Source organism: Montipora foliosa, chromosome 6 (genome assembly GCF_036669935.1).
Source record: "Montipora foliosa isolate CH-2021 chromosome 6, ASM3666993v2, whole genome shotgun sequence".
NCBI classification, from domain to species: Eukaryota; Metazoa; Cnidaria; class Anthozoa; order Scleractinia; family Acroporidae; genus Montipora; species Montipora foliosa.
In genome coordinates, this window is record NC_090874.1 from 41599593 (window position 1) to 41615098 (window position 15506).

A 15506-nucleotide genomic window follows, 5' to 3' on the forward strand; every position below is an offset into this window, starting at 1 on the left:
GTACAGCCACACAAAAACAAAGGCAAATAGTACAAACGTAAGTAAAAAGGTCGCTGTGACTTGCAGAACAATGCAATGCATGCTGAAGGCCGCAGATTTTCGGTTTTTGTCCACTCTATGAAAGGTAATACAAAGCTCGGAATAGTTAAGAACCAAGCGAGTATTAACACACGCTTGGCGCTTCGATGATTTAACCTCAACACAAAGGGACTTGTGATAGATTTGTAACGATCGTAGCATATAAGTAGAAGAGTTGCAAACGAAGAATTTCTCAAGCCTGAACTTGAAGCTTCGTGACATAAGCACAGTAGCGCTGAAACCCGAGGAAATCTCGCCAAACGAACGATGGTTAGCGGTATACAAACGCAGCAAATAGCGAAATCAATTACAGCAAGATTCGCGATGAATTTCGAAGCAACGTTTCGGATATGTCTTTTGTTCCAGTAGATAAGCAGGACCGTGGTGCTAGAGACGACACCAAGGATTAGTTCCAAAGTTAGAAAGATTATCGCAGATATTTTAAATCCAGAAGTGAGATCCAAGTCTCTGGAGGTCTCGTTTAAATTCATGGTAAATAGGACGTGAGTGCCAAACAGAGGGCCGACCTCAAGCTCACTCCAAATGAGTCATTCCCGACATTTTGCGGTTTGCATGGCATCGAGTTCATGGCAACATTTAAATTGAAAGTGAAGACAAGATCACCTGCAAACAAATTACGGAATCGTTATTGTCTTTACAAGCCGACTGAGATAAATGGCGTTGCCTGCGATTGGCTGATTTTCCAAAAGGGTTGGAGAATAAAAGGAAGCTATTATTCCTACCCGCGGAGTTCTTTCCTCGGATCTCCGTTTCCACTTTTCCCGTTATCTTCTAAGAATTACTTTTCTAACTTAAAAAAAAAAACGTTTTACACTAAAGTTAACAAGGTGCATTAACATATGGCGTTTTGCATGGAAATTCTCCAGGCTGACAATTTTCCTTTTAACTTCCGAGGAATGATATTTGCATTATCAGCGTGTAAAAAAAAGATGTTTTTTATTGGAGCACGTTTGGTACAAAACATCTGCCTTCGCAAAATGTTGAGCCAGTCTAAGTTTTTGAGGCCCCTTTGGTTTTCCAAAAGGTACTTAAGATACATTACTAAAGACATTTAACATGTACAATAGAAAAGAGCTAGAAATTTCTTTTTATAATTTGATGAATCTTGGAACACCCATGACGGATGTATTAGTATAATGAAAATACAACTGAGATTCATGAAAACGAAAATATAGGTCTCCTGAATTAAGACAACCTGGAGTGTTTTCCTGAAAGAAGAGCTTAAAACTGGAACTTCTCTTTTTCCGAGCCGACCATTGAGCCTTTTTAATTACATGCAAAAAAGAGGTATGAGGGATGTTTGCTAATGCGGTTAGCTAACTTGAAACCAGCTCAACAAGCGGTGTGTTTAATCAAAACATATCAGAAATATTAAACGAAGTTCAGTACTTTTTATCGATTCCACAAAAATAGTTTCCTATTGCGTCAAGTCGGGATGCAAGGCGGTTGATTTTTTTGGGCTCAATAGTAATTTTGATTTTTGACGGCAGGGTATCTTACACAATTAAAGGGAGACGTTCTAAAAAACGTGCCGTCATCGAAGGGGATAAAAAAATTCTGCAGAATTTCAATTCATCTTTTTAAATGAAATTAAAGCCGACTTTTTGGCACAGAAAGTTAATGCCACAGGATTTTCAATTTGTTACTAAATGCAAAGTCGTCTTTTGTGACTTTTAAAAATAAAACTTTCAAGACGACGTTACAAATTGTTGCTTAATAGGACGACGCCAATATTCATAAATATTTTATTCTCCTTAATAATATTCTAAAAGAATGCTACAAAAAACTTTAAAAGCACACACACACCTTGAAAATAAAAGTTCTCGCTTCTCGGCAGATAAAAGGCACAAGTGCGCAAACCGTAATAACTATTTCAGGCTAATCTTAGCAGTTTATTCCCTTTCGATTAGGAAAAAAACTCGATCAATATTTGCACGAATATTTCAAAATCTTTTTCCAGCACACGTTCTCGAGCAGCCGCACGTATATTTTAGCGAAAATCGGCAGCTAATGGTCTTAACGATGGCTTAAATATTGCTGTTTCTCTTTTGTTTCGTTTTCTATCATTTAAGTAATTTGAACGTTCTTTCGAGATTTTCTCGCCTTCTGTTTATCACATATCTTTATATCGATTTTTTAATTTATATATTCATAAAAAAATCAAATGTACTAAAGATCAATATGACGCTATTCAAAGAGGAGTACGGGCATAAATAATTATTCTTAAAACTTTTCAAGACAAGACAACGATTAACTCAATACATGAAAATAGAAATTGAGGACTTCTCGGCCTTGCAAAACAATAGCCTGCACACAGGCTCTCCGTGCGTCGACCGCTCCACTCTCCCAGCTGTTGACCGCGCGCCATTCGACGCACAGAGAGCCTGTGTGCAGACTCGCAAAACGTGGACTGCATTAGAACCTCAAAACGTTGGGTAAAAAAAACGCAATCTAATAAGGGGGCAGATATTGTTTTTAGCGGAAAACCCCGCCCCTAACCCTCACCCCCCTCACCGCGGGATACTCAAAACGAAGGTTAAACATGCCCCCTAAAACCCCATTGAGTCAACTTTACCGGTGGAATCTTCAAAAAGACGACATCTCCGTTTTTATCATTATTTTTTCGCAAAATTTTTTAACCCTGGAAGGAGTCGAAACCAACTACATTAAAGTACAGCGTTTATTGCATTCTAGCTGATCAAAAGCCACTGTACAAATCTAAGAAAAATAGTATCTAATACAAAAATATAAACTAAAATTCCTCAATCTACATTATGTACATTATTTAGTCGACCAAACACTGGTAAAAGATTAAAACAAGCAATAACCCCAAACATTCTATATCGCTCCATCATTTAAAATATTTCAAGCACAATAAGGAAATTTTTCCAATATTTTTCTTAAATTGAGAAATTCCAAAATGTTGGAAGCAGGAAACAGACTCCGTCCCATAAATAGATAACCAAACCATGGTGAAAACGTTCTCAGAATTTCAAGGCATGGAGTTACTTTTCACTCCCTCCCTCCATACGACTAAGATAATTACCGAAATAAAACTATAGCAATACTTTACCTAGGTAGTTACAGGTGCAAAAATGTAACACTATTCGAAAGAAGTAGTGTTACTTCCAATAACAATGTTTGACCCAAAGTTAAGAATTATTGACAACATGGTCTCATTTAACGTACATGTCTACGATGCGCAAACAATTCAAATAATCTACTTTTCCTGGTTTCTGCTATTCGAATTTACCACAAACATTTGCTTCGTTCAATCACTTTAACTAATACCCAAACATCAACAAATTAAAAGTAATTGGAAATTCCAAAATTTAGTCTTAGTCCTCCTCCGAGCACTTTCGGCGATACTCCTGCCTTTCGAATTCCATCCTATCTTCGGTAACCCAAAATATTAAGTTTCTGCTAATTGCAGGAGCAAGCTCATATTGAATCTCTTTTAAACCTCTTGCAACCGCTGAAGTATACAACAGCGATCAACTTATGTACAAGGACCGGGATTTTAGTTGCATGATCAATTACAGACCGGAATTGCATATATTAAAATGATACCTTCCTGTGTTCCGCCAAAACATGACACCTAAACTTTGCATTAAAAATCGCTCGTTTCGCTCTGCAGCGGGACGGTTGTAAAAATGGTAAAACGTTAGCGCATAACGTGTCAACATGGAAGCGACAAAACGCCACACGAAATCAGTTTTCAACGCTTCTTAGCAGCCGCTGTAGATCCAAAACGCACGTTTTGTGCCTCTGACAAAGTCAAAGGATATATTTCATGATAATGTTACTTAAAATTTTCTATAATCAAATGTGCCTTTCAACAAATTCATTCTTTGGAGATCAGAAATAAGCATGTTTAAGCAGCGCTGTAAAGCGCTGTCAATCCGTGCCCACCCAACCCATGAATGGATATAAGGAAATATAAAAAGGGAAACGAAACTTGAACACGTTTAGAACTTCGTCCCGGCATGATTTATAAACACTATTTAAATAGCAATAATTAAAAATGGCACAAAAACCCGTAATATGCTCCTTAAATTCATAACACGAGGTTTCTATCACATTTTCACAATATTCCCCTCGCGTAATTAGAAATGTAAAAATTTCGCTCGAGTTCAAAGTGTCCTCAACTCAGTACATCCACAGAGCATGCGTCGTTAGCATTGTCCGCTGCACTTTTGCAGCTTGTGTGTAGTTTCCATTCCCAACCGGGCAAGCGCCATTTGTCCCCTTAGTCTCATTAGCTCCCAGTAAATCTCGGCCACTAAAAAGAAAACAATTTTGTAAGCATCACTCCAGTATTCAATTTGAACGACGAAATTCTAAGATTTTATCCACAATAATCTGGTTTTATCCGAAACGAGTTGATAAAGGTAAAGAAAGATTTGTAAGCTGGCGCTTCCGTCGAGCGTTAAGGCCCGGGCAAAAGGCTTTAACGTTTGCTTCAACACCCGTTCGATTTTGTTGAATGATGTTGAACGATGCTGACTGCTGGCGTGGGCAAATAGTTGGGGGGTGGGATTGGGGCGGTTTCAACACCGTTGTTCTACAAAATTCGAACGGAAGTTTAAGCCGTTTACCCAGGCCTTTTCCCGTACCTCCGTAAAAAAGGTTATTTGAAGAGTTGGAAGAAGAGGGTCACAATGCCAGATTCTCAGAAAAGTAGGGCACTTTGGAGTGAGGTATGGGGGAAGAGTGTAGGGCACAATAAGGAGTTGAAAAGCCTAGAGAAACCGTGAAGACGATGTCAAGATTATTGTAGTCAGCGTCGAAAAACAACTGCGGAAAACTGCGAAATGGAAATCCCCTGGCCCTAATGGATCCCTAGGACTCACAAGAAAAAAAGAGCACATAGCCGATCAGCTTGAGGACTGCCTCCATCGATCCAACAAAACTAAGTTCCAAATTGGATGACATCAGCGGATGGGATCAGTTGCGACCAATTCGGACAAACGTCATGTCTCCCCTTGGCGTGGAAACTTCCTAGCAGTATCTTGGCAGATCAGTTTATCAACATCGAGAAAGTTGGGGTTTGATGCGTGAGGAAGAATGTTAGGAGAACGATGGACCAACGTTTGGTCGACATAATGATTTTAAAGAACTGTAAGAGAAGATCGACGGGCTTGGGAGGGGCTTGCATGACTTTTAAGGAAAACTTAAACTTCGAGTTCCAAATAAGAGGAGGACAGAATTGACAAATAATTTTACTGCTTCTTTTAACATACATTGTAGCCCAAAATAAAGTGATTTGTAAAAACTAACACAGTTTTTATAAAGATGGCTAAGAGTCATCGAGACTGTTAACGTTGTCAACATTAAATAACTTTCTCTTGGGCGATGTTAAAAGATTAACAAATAAATTCCATGTTGCCATGCGCCTGTTCAGTAAGCGATCAAAGATGTCACCAAAATGTGGTACGAACAAAACGTGGAGCCACGTATCACTGATGTTCTTACCACATTTCAACGTCTTCTGTGCTCCATTACTGAATAAGCGCACGTTAACTTGGAATCTATATAATAAAAAATTAAACATTTTTTATGGTTCCCTCTAACAGATCATAGATGAGAACCAATCAAATTGTGTGCATTACTGAGCTTATTATATGAACCAGTACTTAAACCAGTATATTAACTTATCGCGGACTTATCTACAGTAGCCTGATGAATTTCTACAACAGACAAAATTGTCAGTTCAAGGCATACGACTAGGTGAGGTCAACATCAGAGGTGGGATATTTCAAAGGGACAACTTAATTTCCTCCCCTGTTTGTTAAGTCACTGATCCTAATGACAGGGTTTTGAAGAAGGTTAAGGCTGCTATGATCACGGTTGCGGCAACTGAGTCATGATGGCCTCTCATTGCTTATGGATGATTTGATAATCTATGGAAACAACGATAAGCAGCAAAAATATATTGTCCAGAAAGTGAGCTAGGTCGTCAACAGCTGTGTGTGCATGGGGTTGGTATGTTTAATTGAGCAATACTGGTTATGAAATTATGAAAGCAAGATTCGCCAGACCGTCATTATCATCGCTTTTCTCAAGTTTCGTACTCATATCTTTACTTTTTTCAAAGTGCTTTACAATTTGACACTGAAAGGATCACATACCATCGGCCTTGACCAATCCTTGCTGAATGTAACGTACGTATGTGTAAAAATCACAAACTGCTACTATCTGAAAAGAAATTAATGCAAAACCCGGTAAATCGACTCCCAGGTCGTGTTCAGGGGCCGAGCGCCCAGCCGGCAGCACAGCTCCTTCGGTCCGACCTCGTCGAGCCGCGTCCTTAGCAATTTAGTCTCCCACTGCGAGTAAGAGCGTTTAGCAGGTCGGGCATTATTATTAAATCCTAATGTCGGGAAGTCTGGAGAATTGATGGTTTGTATCTCATGTCACGGTGGCCATGTTGAATGGCAAGAACAATAGACTGTCTCTCCGCTGGGAACTAAACTCTGGGAAAAAAATCGTATTGTATTGCCATCCAACATGGCCGCCGTGTCACGTGGGTGCAAACCAAGAACAATCTTTTGTTGCCATTACAAAGTAAAGATTGCATTATACATGTACTTGGAGTCAAATGCAGGGTTCTCGTTTCAGACCGGAGGCCGAAACGTTTCGTCCGGTTGTTTACCACTTCACGTCCGGGTTTTTTGACTTGTTGGCTTTTTTTCCCTTTTTTTTTTTTTTCCTTTTTGGACTTAGGAATCTCAAGAATCCATGGGCTAAAGAAACACAAACTAACAAGAAGCCTCATCACCTTACTTTATCGCATTAACGCGATAAGTTTAGTTTTCTTTTTTTCCCGCAAACTCAAGAATGCAAACAGCATTTTATAGTAATTTACAGGGGACCCATCAACCTTACAACGGAAACGAAACCATGTCCGGCACTTTCATTATTAAATCCGGTACTTTAAATAGCCATGGAAAACCCTGGCTTAAATTAAGGCCAGAGCGATATGGGTCCATTTCAAATAATGTTGTTTGACCTGCTTCCAACTGTGTGGTTTCGTAGCTCAGTTGTACTGCACCGGCATTGAATCCCGTTGGAGTCACCTGAATTTTTCAGGCCTCAGTTGTTCGAAGGGTGGATAGCACTATCACCCACTGGATATAAAATCAATTGGTTTTTCTTGTGTTTTATCCGCTGGATAGTGATTATCGGGTGGATAGCGCTATCCACCTTTTGAACAACCGAGGCCAGGTGTCTATAAGGCAACAATTGCCTAAATTGTGTGCGAGAATCAGTTCTCTCATTTGTATCCACTCTTGCTACTTACCCTTACTCTACTGTTTCTACTAAGGTTATACCAGTCTCCTTTCTCCGATAACTTTACACGATGAAAACATGGCCGAGACATGCCCGTTAATGCACATTTCCTGAAAACAACAAACAAGCAAACAAACAAAGAATTAAAATGCAAATTCTGAGGTAGATAAAAAGCTAAAAAACGAAAAGCAACGTATTGCGAGTCACTTTAAACACCATCACCAAAATAATGTTGTCATCAACATCATCCCGATTGTCAATTTAAGAGGGTATGTAGATGTAACAGAGGTATAGTGGACTGTGTCAGGATACAGTTAAAGCAATGAATGGTAAGCTACCACACTTAACATGTATACACTGTACCTGAAAGCTGGTTTGCCCGTAGATGTCTCCATCATCAGTGTGTTGTTTTCAATTGCACTGTGCACTGCTAAAGCAAGCTAAAAGAACACAATAGATAGGTCAATTAGTTACAAATCCAAGCAAAATTCAACAATATGCAATATGCATATAAACAGAAACCTTCATGCATTATGCCAGCAAAGCAAGCATGTACATGTATCATGTTGCACACTTTCCATTGTCTATAATAATGCTTTATATTACTGCATTCAAAAATTGTACCATCTTTGAGGAAGAAGTCCAGTTTCGAATTTACCAGGATGTGCTAAACAACAGAAAGTTAATGAAATGATACACACCAGTTACTTAAATCTCTTACTTCCCTTCTGTGGTCAAATTTGTGAAAATTTCAATACCTTTAAGTCAAAGCAAATTATTTTTATCCAGCAGCCACGCTGAGTTGAAACTGAACTAATAATTTCATAGCGTATTTAAAACTGGCTTGTTATCTTCGCAAGCCATTTAAGTTCCTCATTGCATACCACAAATTTGTCCATTTTTCAAAGTCTGTGACTTTTTAGATCTAGCCTATAAGTAATGTTTAGAAGGTTAATATACAAAAGATAATCCTATTCTAATCTTACCTAATCTGGCGATACAATGTACTAATAAAATTATAAGGACCCGGATGTTAGAACACGAGGCCAGACAGTAAGAGAGTCAGTTTTAATTTGTTAAGCATGAAATAAACAACGTTTCTATCAACTCCTGACTCCAAGTTTGACAACATCGTTACATTGGCGATGAGGACCACAAACTCCAATATATCGTGATCCACTATATAGCTATCTGGCAGAAATTAGCATTTGAGTTATCCACTAGACAGTGATTTTTTTTATTACATACCATTTTCCACCATTCTAACAAGTGGGGCCAATATACAAGATTATGGCAGATAATGTACTTTCAAAACCTACTGGATTATCCTTGGAGTGGGTGATTTATTGAAGAAATAGCAAGATCCAATTTCAGTCGGAGTCAGATTTTCTTAAATTCAATAACCAAGCAGACTTCCATGACTTGTTGGAACCCAGGATTACTACATGTACAATCCCTCTTTTACCTCTTTGTTAGGGAAGTTCAAGCAAGGGGCTACATCTTCCTGGTATATTCTGGCTAAAAATGGCTGATCATGTGAAACAGAACGCTCATCCATCCACTGAAGAAACTCACGGAAAAGAATAACATCCACCTAGAAAGAAAAATGAAAACATAAAACACTTGGAGGCTTCTAAAATGATACATGTACCTGCAAAAAGTGCATGAGCTTAATTGACTCTTGAATGGTCCCATCCCCCATTGACGAGTAAAATCATTTGGCGTTAGGCAGAGTAAGATCTATGAAGTCTCACTCCTAAGTGTCAATGGTGTCAACATTTTCAAACTACATGTAGTTTAAATTTGATTTTTCCTTTGTTTCAGATGATGATATTGAATATGAGACAAGGAAAAATCAAAATTGAAGTGGTTTGAAAAATTTTAAACCAAGAAAAATTGAACCACAATGTATACATACCTTTACATGTCATATTCTCCCTTTCCTTTAATTGTAAGTTGTTTTGTGTTTTGTATGGCATATTTTATCTGTGTACCCCTGGCCCATTGACTAGAAATTTTCATACAATGTAATGAGGGTGTCTAATCAGGTTTCTGTATATATATCCTTGTCCTCAAATATTTTCTTTATTTGAGTACCGGTACCTTCCTACCAATAACCGTTACATGTATGTAATGTTTTCAAGATTAAAATCAATCAAATTACTAATCAATGGTAATTAAATGGCCTTTGAACCCACATATCTATTCCAACTCAATTATACTAACCTCTGGTTCATCAGCCAGGGTATCCTTTTGATGACGAGAATTTTCATGGCAGGACCCATCAAACTTTACCACAGCAGCATCACAGTCATATGACCCACACTGTGTGCACGGACTAAGATGATCTGTACTGTGCCGTCTAAATCCCATTCCTTTGGAATGACCGTGTGGTGATGTGGAGGTTAAAACCAAATGCTTCAAGGCTGTAACCTCTCCCTGAAGAACATCAACCTATCAAAAGAGCATTACCAGCACCAAATTAATTAAGCAATCTAAATGGTGACTTAACATTTTTTAACTTCCTCTCACATTTAGTGACAAGGAAAAAATAATAACTACAAGACACATTGTAACAGTGGATGAAGCCAATAATAAAACGTAACTGGGAATACAAAGGTGGGACACTGTAACTGCACAATGATACCACTTTCATGTACAGCAGACAAACGAAAACTGTTAGGCTAGAAGGCAATAACATTATGAGCAAACATGCAGTTGGCTTTGTCACCCTTTTACGTTCATGTTCCAACAACACAATTTGTCAAAAAGAAGCTAGTTCGCAAACACATTTCTCTGTTTTGACGAATGCAAAGACTCTTTGTTCTCAGCACATTATCAACACATTTGATGGTTGGCTTAATATCTTGAGCAACAATCTACATACATACACGTCAGGTACAAAAGGAAATAAGAAAGTTCAACAATTCAAGCAGAGAGAAGTTGTTTTGTCCTGTTAAAAGCTACCATCACCTTTTCTATTTTTACTTTTTAGCCACAATGACGGCAGCTGGGAAAAAACGAACATACAATTCAGCCAAAAACCAAAGTGCTGCAACAATGCAGGTCTGAATGACATGCATAGTGCAAAAACAAACTACAAGAACCAACTTGGTCAGTTGTCTGATCGACAAGACAAATAAATCTCCTTTGAGGAGACTGTGCAGAGGAAGCTCAGAGTGTGTGGCACAGTACATAGTTATAGTTACAATGCATATTAAGTGGATGCCCTAAGTTCACACAGATAGAGCAGAGAAAGCACCACGAGAAGGAAGCAATAAGAGTTCAATGGAAATTGAGAAAGAGATATGGGGTTCAAAGTGGAAAGAGCTGGTATCAGCACCTGAGGATCTCCTAGTGATCAGCAATGATGGGGAGAAACTGATGTGGGACAACACTATCATGATAAATGTGTGCTGCACAACTGGCCAGATATCACCCTTGTTCTGAAAGATGTGAGGGTAACATCTGCTAATGTCGGATGTACATGTAGGACGATTACATGTAGCTTCTGAAGTACAACAGATGCACCAGCAGGGCTTTTCATAGAAGCAGGCAACCGCTGGAGACCCTGGGAACAAGGTTGTATCCAACCTCAGTAATTAAATGTACCTTTTGGCAGAGAAGAGATGTTTTTGTCTCCCTTTGCACTTGCAAAGTACCTTGGCATTAAAATTTGGAAAATATAAATCAACTTTAAAGGAACCGAGCATTGTGAAAAACTTGAGAATTCCGTTGTAACTTCCGCTTCTGCTAGTTAGCTAAGTGCTGCGGTGATTCAAAAGCAACACAAAGAAAATAATTCAGCTCGCTAAATCAATGAAGAAAGTTTTAGTTGAGTTGTATCAGCAGTGAGAATAACATTACACTGAACACTGGCGTTTCTAAAACGAGGGTAAGGGTAAGACCACTCAAGGGTCAGGGTAAGGGTAAGGATACGAATACAAAAAGTACCCTAAACATGCAAAAAAGCTAACCTTAGGCCTAATTAGACCTAAACAAAAGTTTAAGGTTAGCTTTTATGCATTCTTAGGATACTTTCTGTATTCGTATCCTTACCCTTACTGTGACCCTTGGTCTTACCGTACCCTTATCCTTGTTTTAGCAACGCCGCTCTGAACACAGTCAGGTTAATTGCAGTTATCGTCATGAAATTAATCCCGAACACAGCTTATACAATGATTTTGAACAGTAAACAAGAATTTGGTTGTATTCTAGGCATGACAAGTGAAACATTTGTTGACAATTCTGGCCTCCATTATTTTAGAAACATTACATTTCAGGAAGAATTGAAGGATGTTCAAATTACTTGTAGTCTTGAAAACTCATTGCAAGTATCGAAAGGTTCCTTTAAAAAAAACATGTTTTACAGACCCTTTCTTCAACAGCGATTGCCTTACTGCACAGCAAAAAGCTGTGGATGCAAGTTTCTGTTGATCTGACCGCGCATCTTAATTCCTCAATGGTGCATAACCACATTTCCTTGCACTTTGGCCACAATCCCTTTCCCGTTTCAAAGAAAAATTTGTTCTTCTCCTGATTAGAGAGCTGCTTTGTTCGTTCGCTTTAGGCTCACTCACTGCGATTCTTAAATTGTAATTTAGTACTTACCGTTTATTTGTAAATATCTATCATATTAATTATTCTTGTAAAAGTGCTATTGATATTCCTCTTTATTGTAAATAGCGCTATAACAGAATTATTATTATTTTTATTATTATTATTATTATTATTACTATATTATTATTATTATATATCATCGTTGTTGTTATCATAACTTGAACTCATTCAAGACATTATGTATTCAACTTATCAAGATAATTAACATGTCTGAATTGGTTAGTGTTATTTGTTTATTTTAATAACTCTTTCATTGCCTTCGAACGAAGTGAAAGTCTTGTAAAAATTAAAAATACTGTTCCTTTTGACTAAATACATTATTTTGTCATTACCTTAGCTAATTTTGAAGCCCAGAAATCTGCAAATTGTATTTCTAAGCCAAGCCTTCTACATGTAGATGTCAAAATTTTCTGAGGGAGCATGCCCCCAGACCCCCTCCTAGGCCCTCCTAGACCCCCGGGATCCCCTAGGAGACCCCCTACTCTCATTACTGGGAGACACCTACTCAAAATTTATTGAAAACCTGCAGCAAGTGGGAATTAATGTTTCCCTTTTGTCTTAAACTTAAACAGCTATCTGTTAAAATACCTTGTTGTTTGCCTCTTTTAATCTCTTTTCTGCTGCTGCCCGTTGTACGTTTGCCTCCCTAACCATAGCGTGTGCCTCCTGGGTAAAATATAACAATGTCAATCATTAGCAGGTCAAAGCCAAGATGTGTAAAAAAACATTGAATTCATTTCACATTATTGCTTAATTAAGGACCATAAGAAGTGAAAGTTCCAGGCACCTTTGGTAAAGGTTGAAAAACACTTTCTTAAAATTTTTCTTCAGTGCAGCTTAGGACTGCTTAAGTGGCTGGGTGGCGCCACATTGTACATGTAAACAGCAGGTAAAAGAACAAGGAGGCTATAGTCACAATAATGGATAAAATTAATTAGAAAAAGGAAATGGTGCATGTGTTTGTTTTTGGTGGCCATTGGTTGTGGTGACTTGAGCATCATTTTGAAATAAGAAAGGAAGACATGTACATGACAGTATTTCAGTGACTCTGTAGCCTGTTAGCAGCTGGTTGGCTGCCAACTATAAGTGTCCTTTATATATTTACAAGTATGTTAGAATGTTATTTTCTTTTGAAACACACCTGAAACAAACTTGCTGTTAATTCTTCCAACTCAGACTCCAACTCATTTTACTCTAGACAGCTTTTCGCATTGTTCATCTTTTAACTTGAGTTCCTGTGTGATATGGTGCATGTTAAAATACAAGCAAAGATTTTAATAATAATAAATTGATGCAGTTACAGTAAATGCAATGTAACAATTTAAGTTAACAAAAAAGAGCAGTCACTGTAGTGGTATGGGCCAGTCGATCATCAAAGAGCGGAAAGCAGTATTTCGCACAGGGGCATGCTCATTCAGTCGCTTAAGCACATCCCACGCAGTGGTGGTTTTAAAATTGGCATTACAAGAAAATAAAGCCACAAAAACTTGTGTAATGATACCAAAAACATCCCTGTGGCATTTGAAGCAAAATTCAGGGGTCAAGTTAAACACTTTACTTTGTTTCACTTCAAACCTTGTGTTCACATGTATGAGATTTCATCAGGAGGACAAGCCTTAAGACTACAGAATTTCTTGTTGAGACAACACATTCTCTCCACAAAACATCGAAGATTAAAACTCCTCCAACATCATTTAGAACTACCCACCTCTTGAGCCTTCTTCAGCTCTTCTTGCAATCGTTCAAAAGCTTGTGCTTTCACTTCTTCTCGACTTGGGGAGGTTGGTGCCCGCTCTCTGAAGACTGTGACAATTTCTTCACTGGTAATGCTACACTGTGACTCATTTAGTGATCTGACCAAGAGAAGTTTTTGTAACTTTGTAGTGCCTTTTATTTTACTACAAAAGTTCCCTTTGCTTATTTCAAAAAAGACCTTTCGAAAAAATGAAAACTTGAATCTTCGTTTTTAAACTATCTTTCCTTCCCTCTTGTTTCAGATACATGACTGTGTTATTCTCGGCCAGGAGGTCCATCTAGGAAAAAACTGTGCCAGGGGTCTCAAGTACAGGCCTAAAACCGCAGTCCAAGGGCCGTACTCAAGGCCAGTGAATAACCTAGTATTATTATATGACTAGCTCCCGTGAGCGGGCAAGATGAACCAATCGCGCGCTCTGATTGGCTACCCGAGCGGGCAAGACTGGAGCTGGGACTTGTTATTTCCTGCCACGGCTCCTGTTTGGGATGTTCTCGCTTTGGGTCCCGCAGAGAGTCTTTCATAACGATCATTTTTTGGGTTGTTTTATAGTCATTGATAATAAATGCCTGTTATTGACAAGCATTGTTCGGTTCCAAGCTGCCTCTGGATATTGGCCTCGTTCTTTTTTTGCGTGTTTATGGACCTTCGACTTCGTCCTTTTCTAGGTGACCTATAAATCCACGGCACCAAAAAAATAATTAGAACTGGTGGCCATTTATATCCAGCTCATGAGTCTTAGGAGTTCCTCAACGCGTGTGGTTCAATAACCCATACTTATAACTTTTTCCTAAAATATCTGCTGCCTGGGAATCATTCCTTAAGGCTGGCCGCGATGCTTATTACCCCAAAAGAGGAAAATTAATATTTTAACTGCTCAGGCAATACTTGCAATGATCGGTTGATTCTGTTCACAATATTCTAATTAATTTGTAAAAGCACATAAGGGACTGTTTACTTTTTAAAAAATTTAAAAGGCTTCAAAACATCTATTTTTGGCGCATGATTCAACAACAAGTCTGCGCCCAACCAGGGCTAGGATTCCACACTGGTGTAGTTGGACGGGCACAGATAAGACAACAAAAATGACGCTCCGCTCCCAGATGCAACCAATCAGATTGCAGGATATTTGCAGGATTCCGCCTGGTTGCGCACTGAGAAACAATAAATAATAATATTACATTTTGGAGGTGGTTAAACAACAAAAAATGATTGATTGTCAGTATTACACAATGTTAGATATGTCAGATGACAAAAAAATCTGAAAAAAATAATGGTGGAACAATGAAATTATGTAAAACTGTGCACCAGCAAATATGTTCATTGAAAAGGTTAATGGGTTAAACGAAACCCACAGTGCTGTCTATCTTATCTCCATCATTGCTGTCATAAACCAACAAACTCCCGTGTTAAATAGCTAAGAAAGAGACTGAAATGGTTTTACTTGAACAACCCACCTATAACAGTCCTCATAATTTTGTTGACATAATATTTATCTCTTCACCCAGCCCATGCACTGGTAGTACAATTGTTTTTGTCTTAGAAAAAACATAAAAATATAAATCCTGCATAGAAAAAAAACTGTCATTTAACATTAGTAGGACGGAGGTGTTCTAATCACCATCCTGGGTTTTACTAGCGATGCACAACAAATTGGTAACCAAAGAAAAATAAATGGTATTATTTCTTAAGGGGGAGTAATTAAGCCGGCTCCCAAGTAGACTTTCTTTGGTCTTAGACA

At 38.3% G+C, this 15506-nt stretch overlaps 2 protein-coding genes across 2 annotated transcripts in view; both read right to left on the reverse strand.

Annotated features, from left to right (window-relative positions):
* Positions 1 to 696, reverse strand: part of LOC138007380 (G-protein coupled receptor 22-like) — a 1229-nt gene extending 533 nt beyond the window's left edge. Inside the window, exon 1 of the mRNA XM_068854248.1 lies at positions 1 to 696. This exon is cut by the window's left edge and continues 533 nt beyond it. Coding sequence (XP_068710349.1) covers positions 1 to 569 — 569 coding nt within the window. The 5' untranslated portion in view covers positions 570 to 696.
* A 2065-nt stretch (positions 697 to 2761) lies between these two features.
* On the reverse strand, positions 2762 to 14045 carry LOC138005580 (rab-3A-interacting protein-like). The gene is given in 11 exon segments (XM_068851785.1): positions 2762 to 4381; positions 6231 to 6297; positions 7403 to 7502; positions 7756 to 7832; positions 8858 to 8986; positions 9619 to 9846; positions 12601 to 12678; positions 13154 to 13202; positions 13204 to 13247; positions 13721 to 13865; positions 14014 to 14045. Coding segments are annotated over 11 exon segments (1056 nt in total). The 3' UTR covers positions 2762 to 4274.
* Positions 14046 to 15506: the final 1461 nt, after the last annotated feature.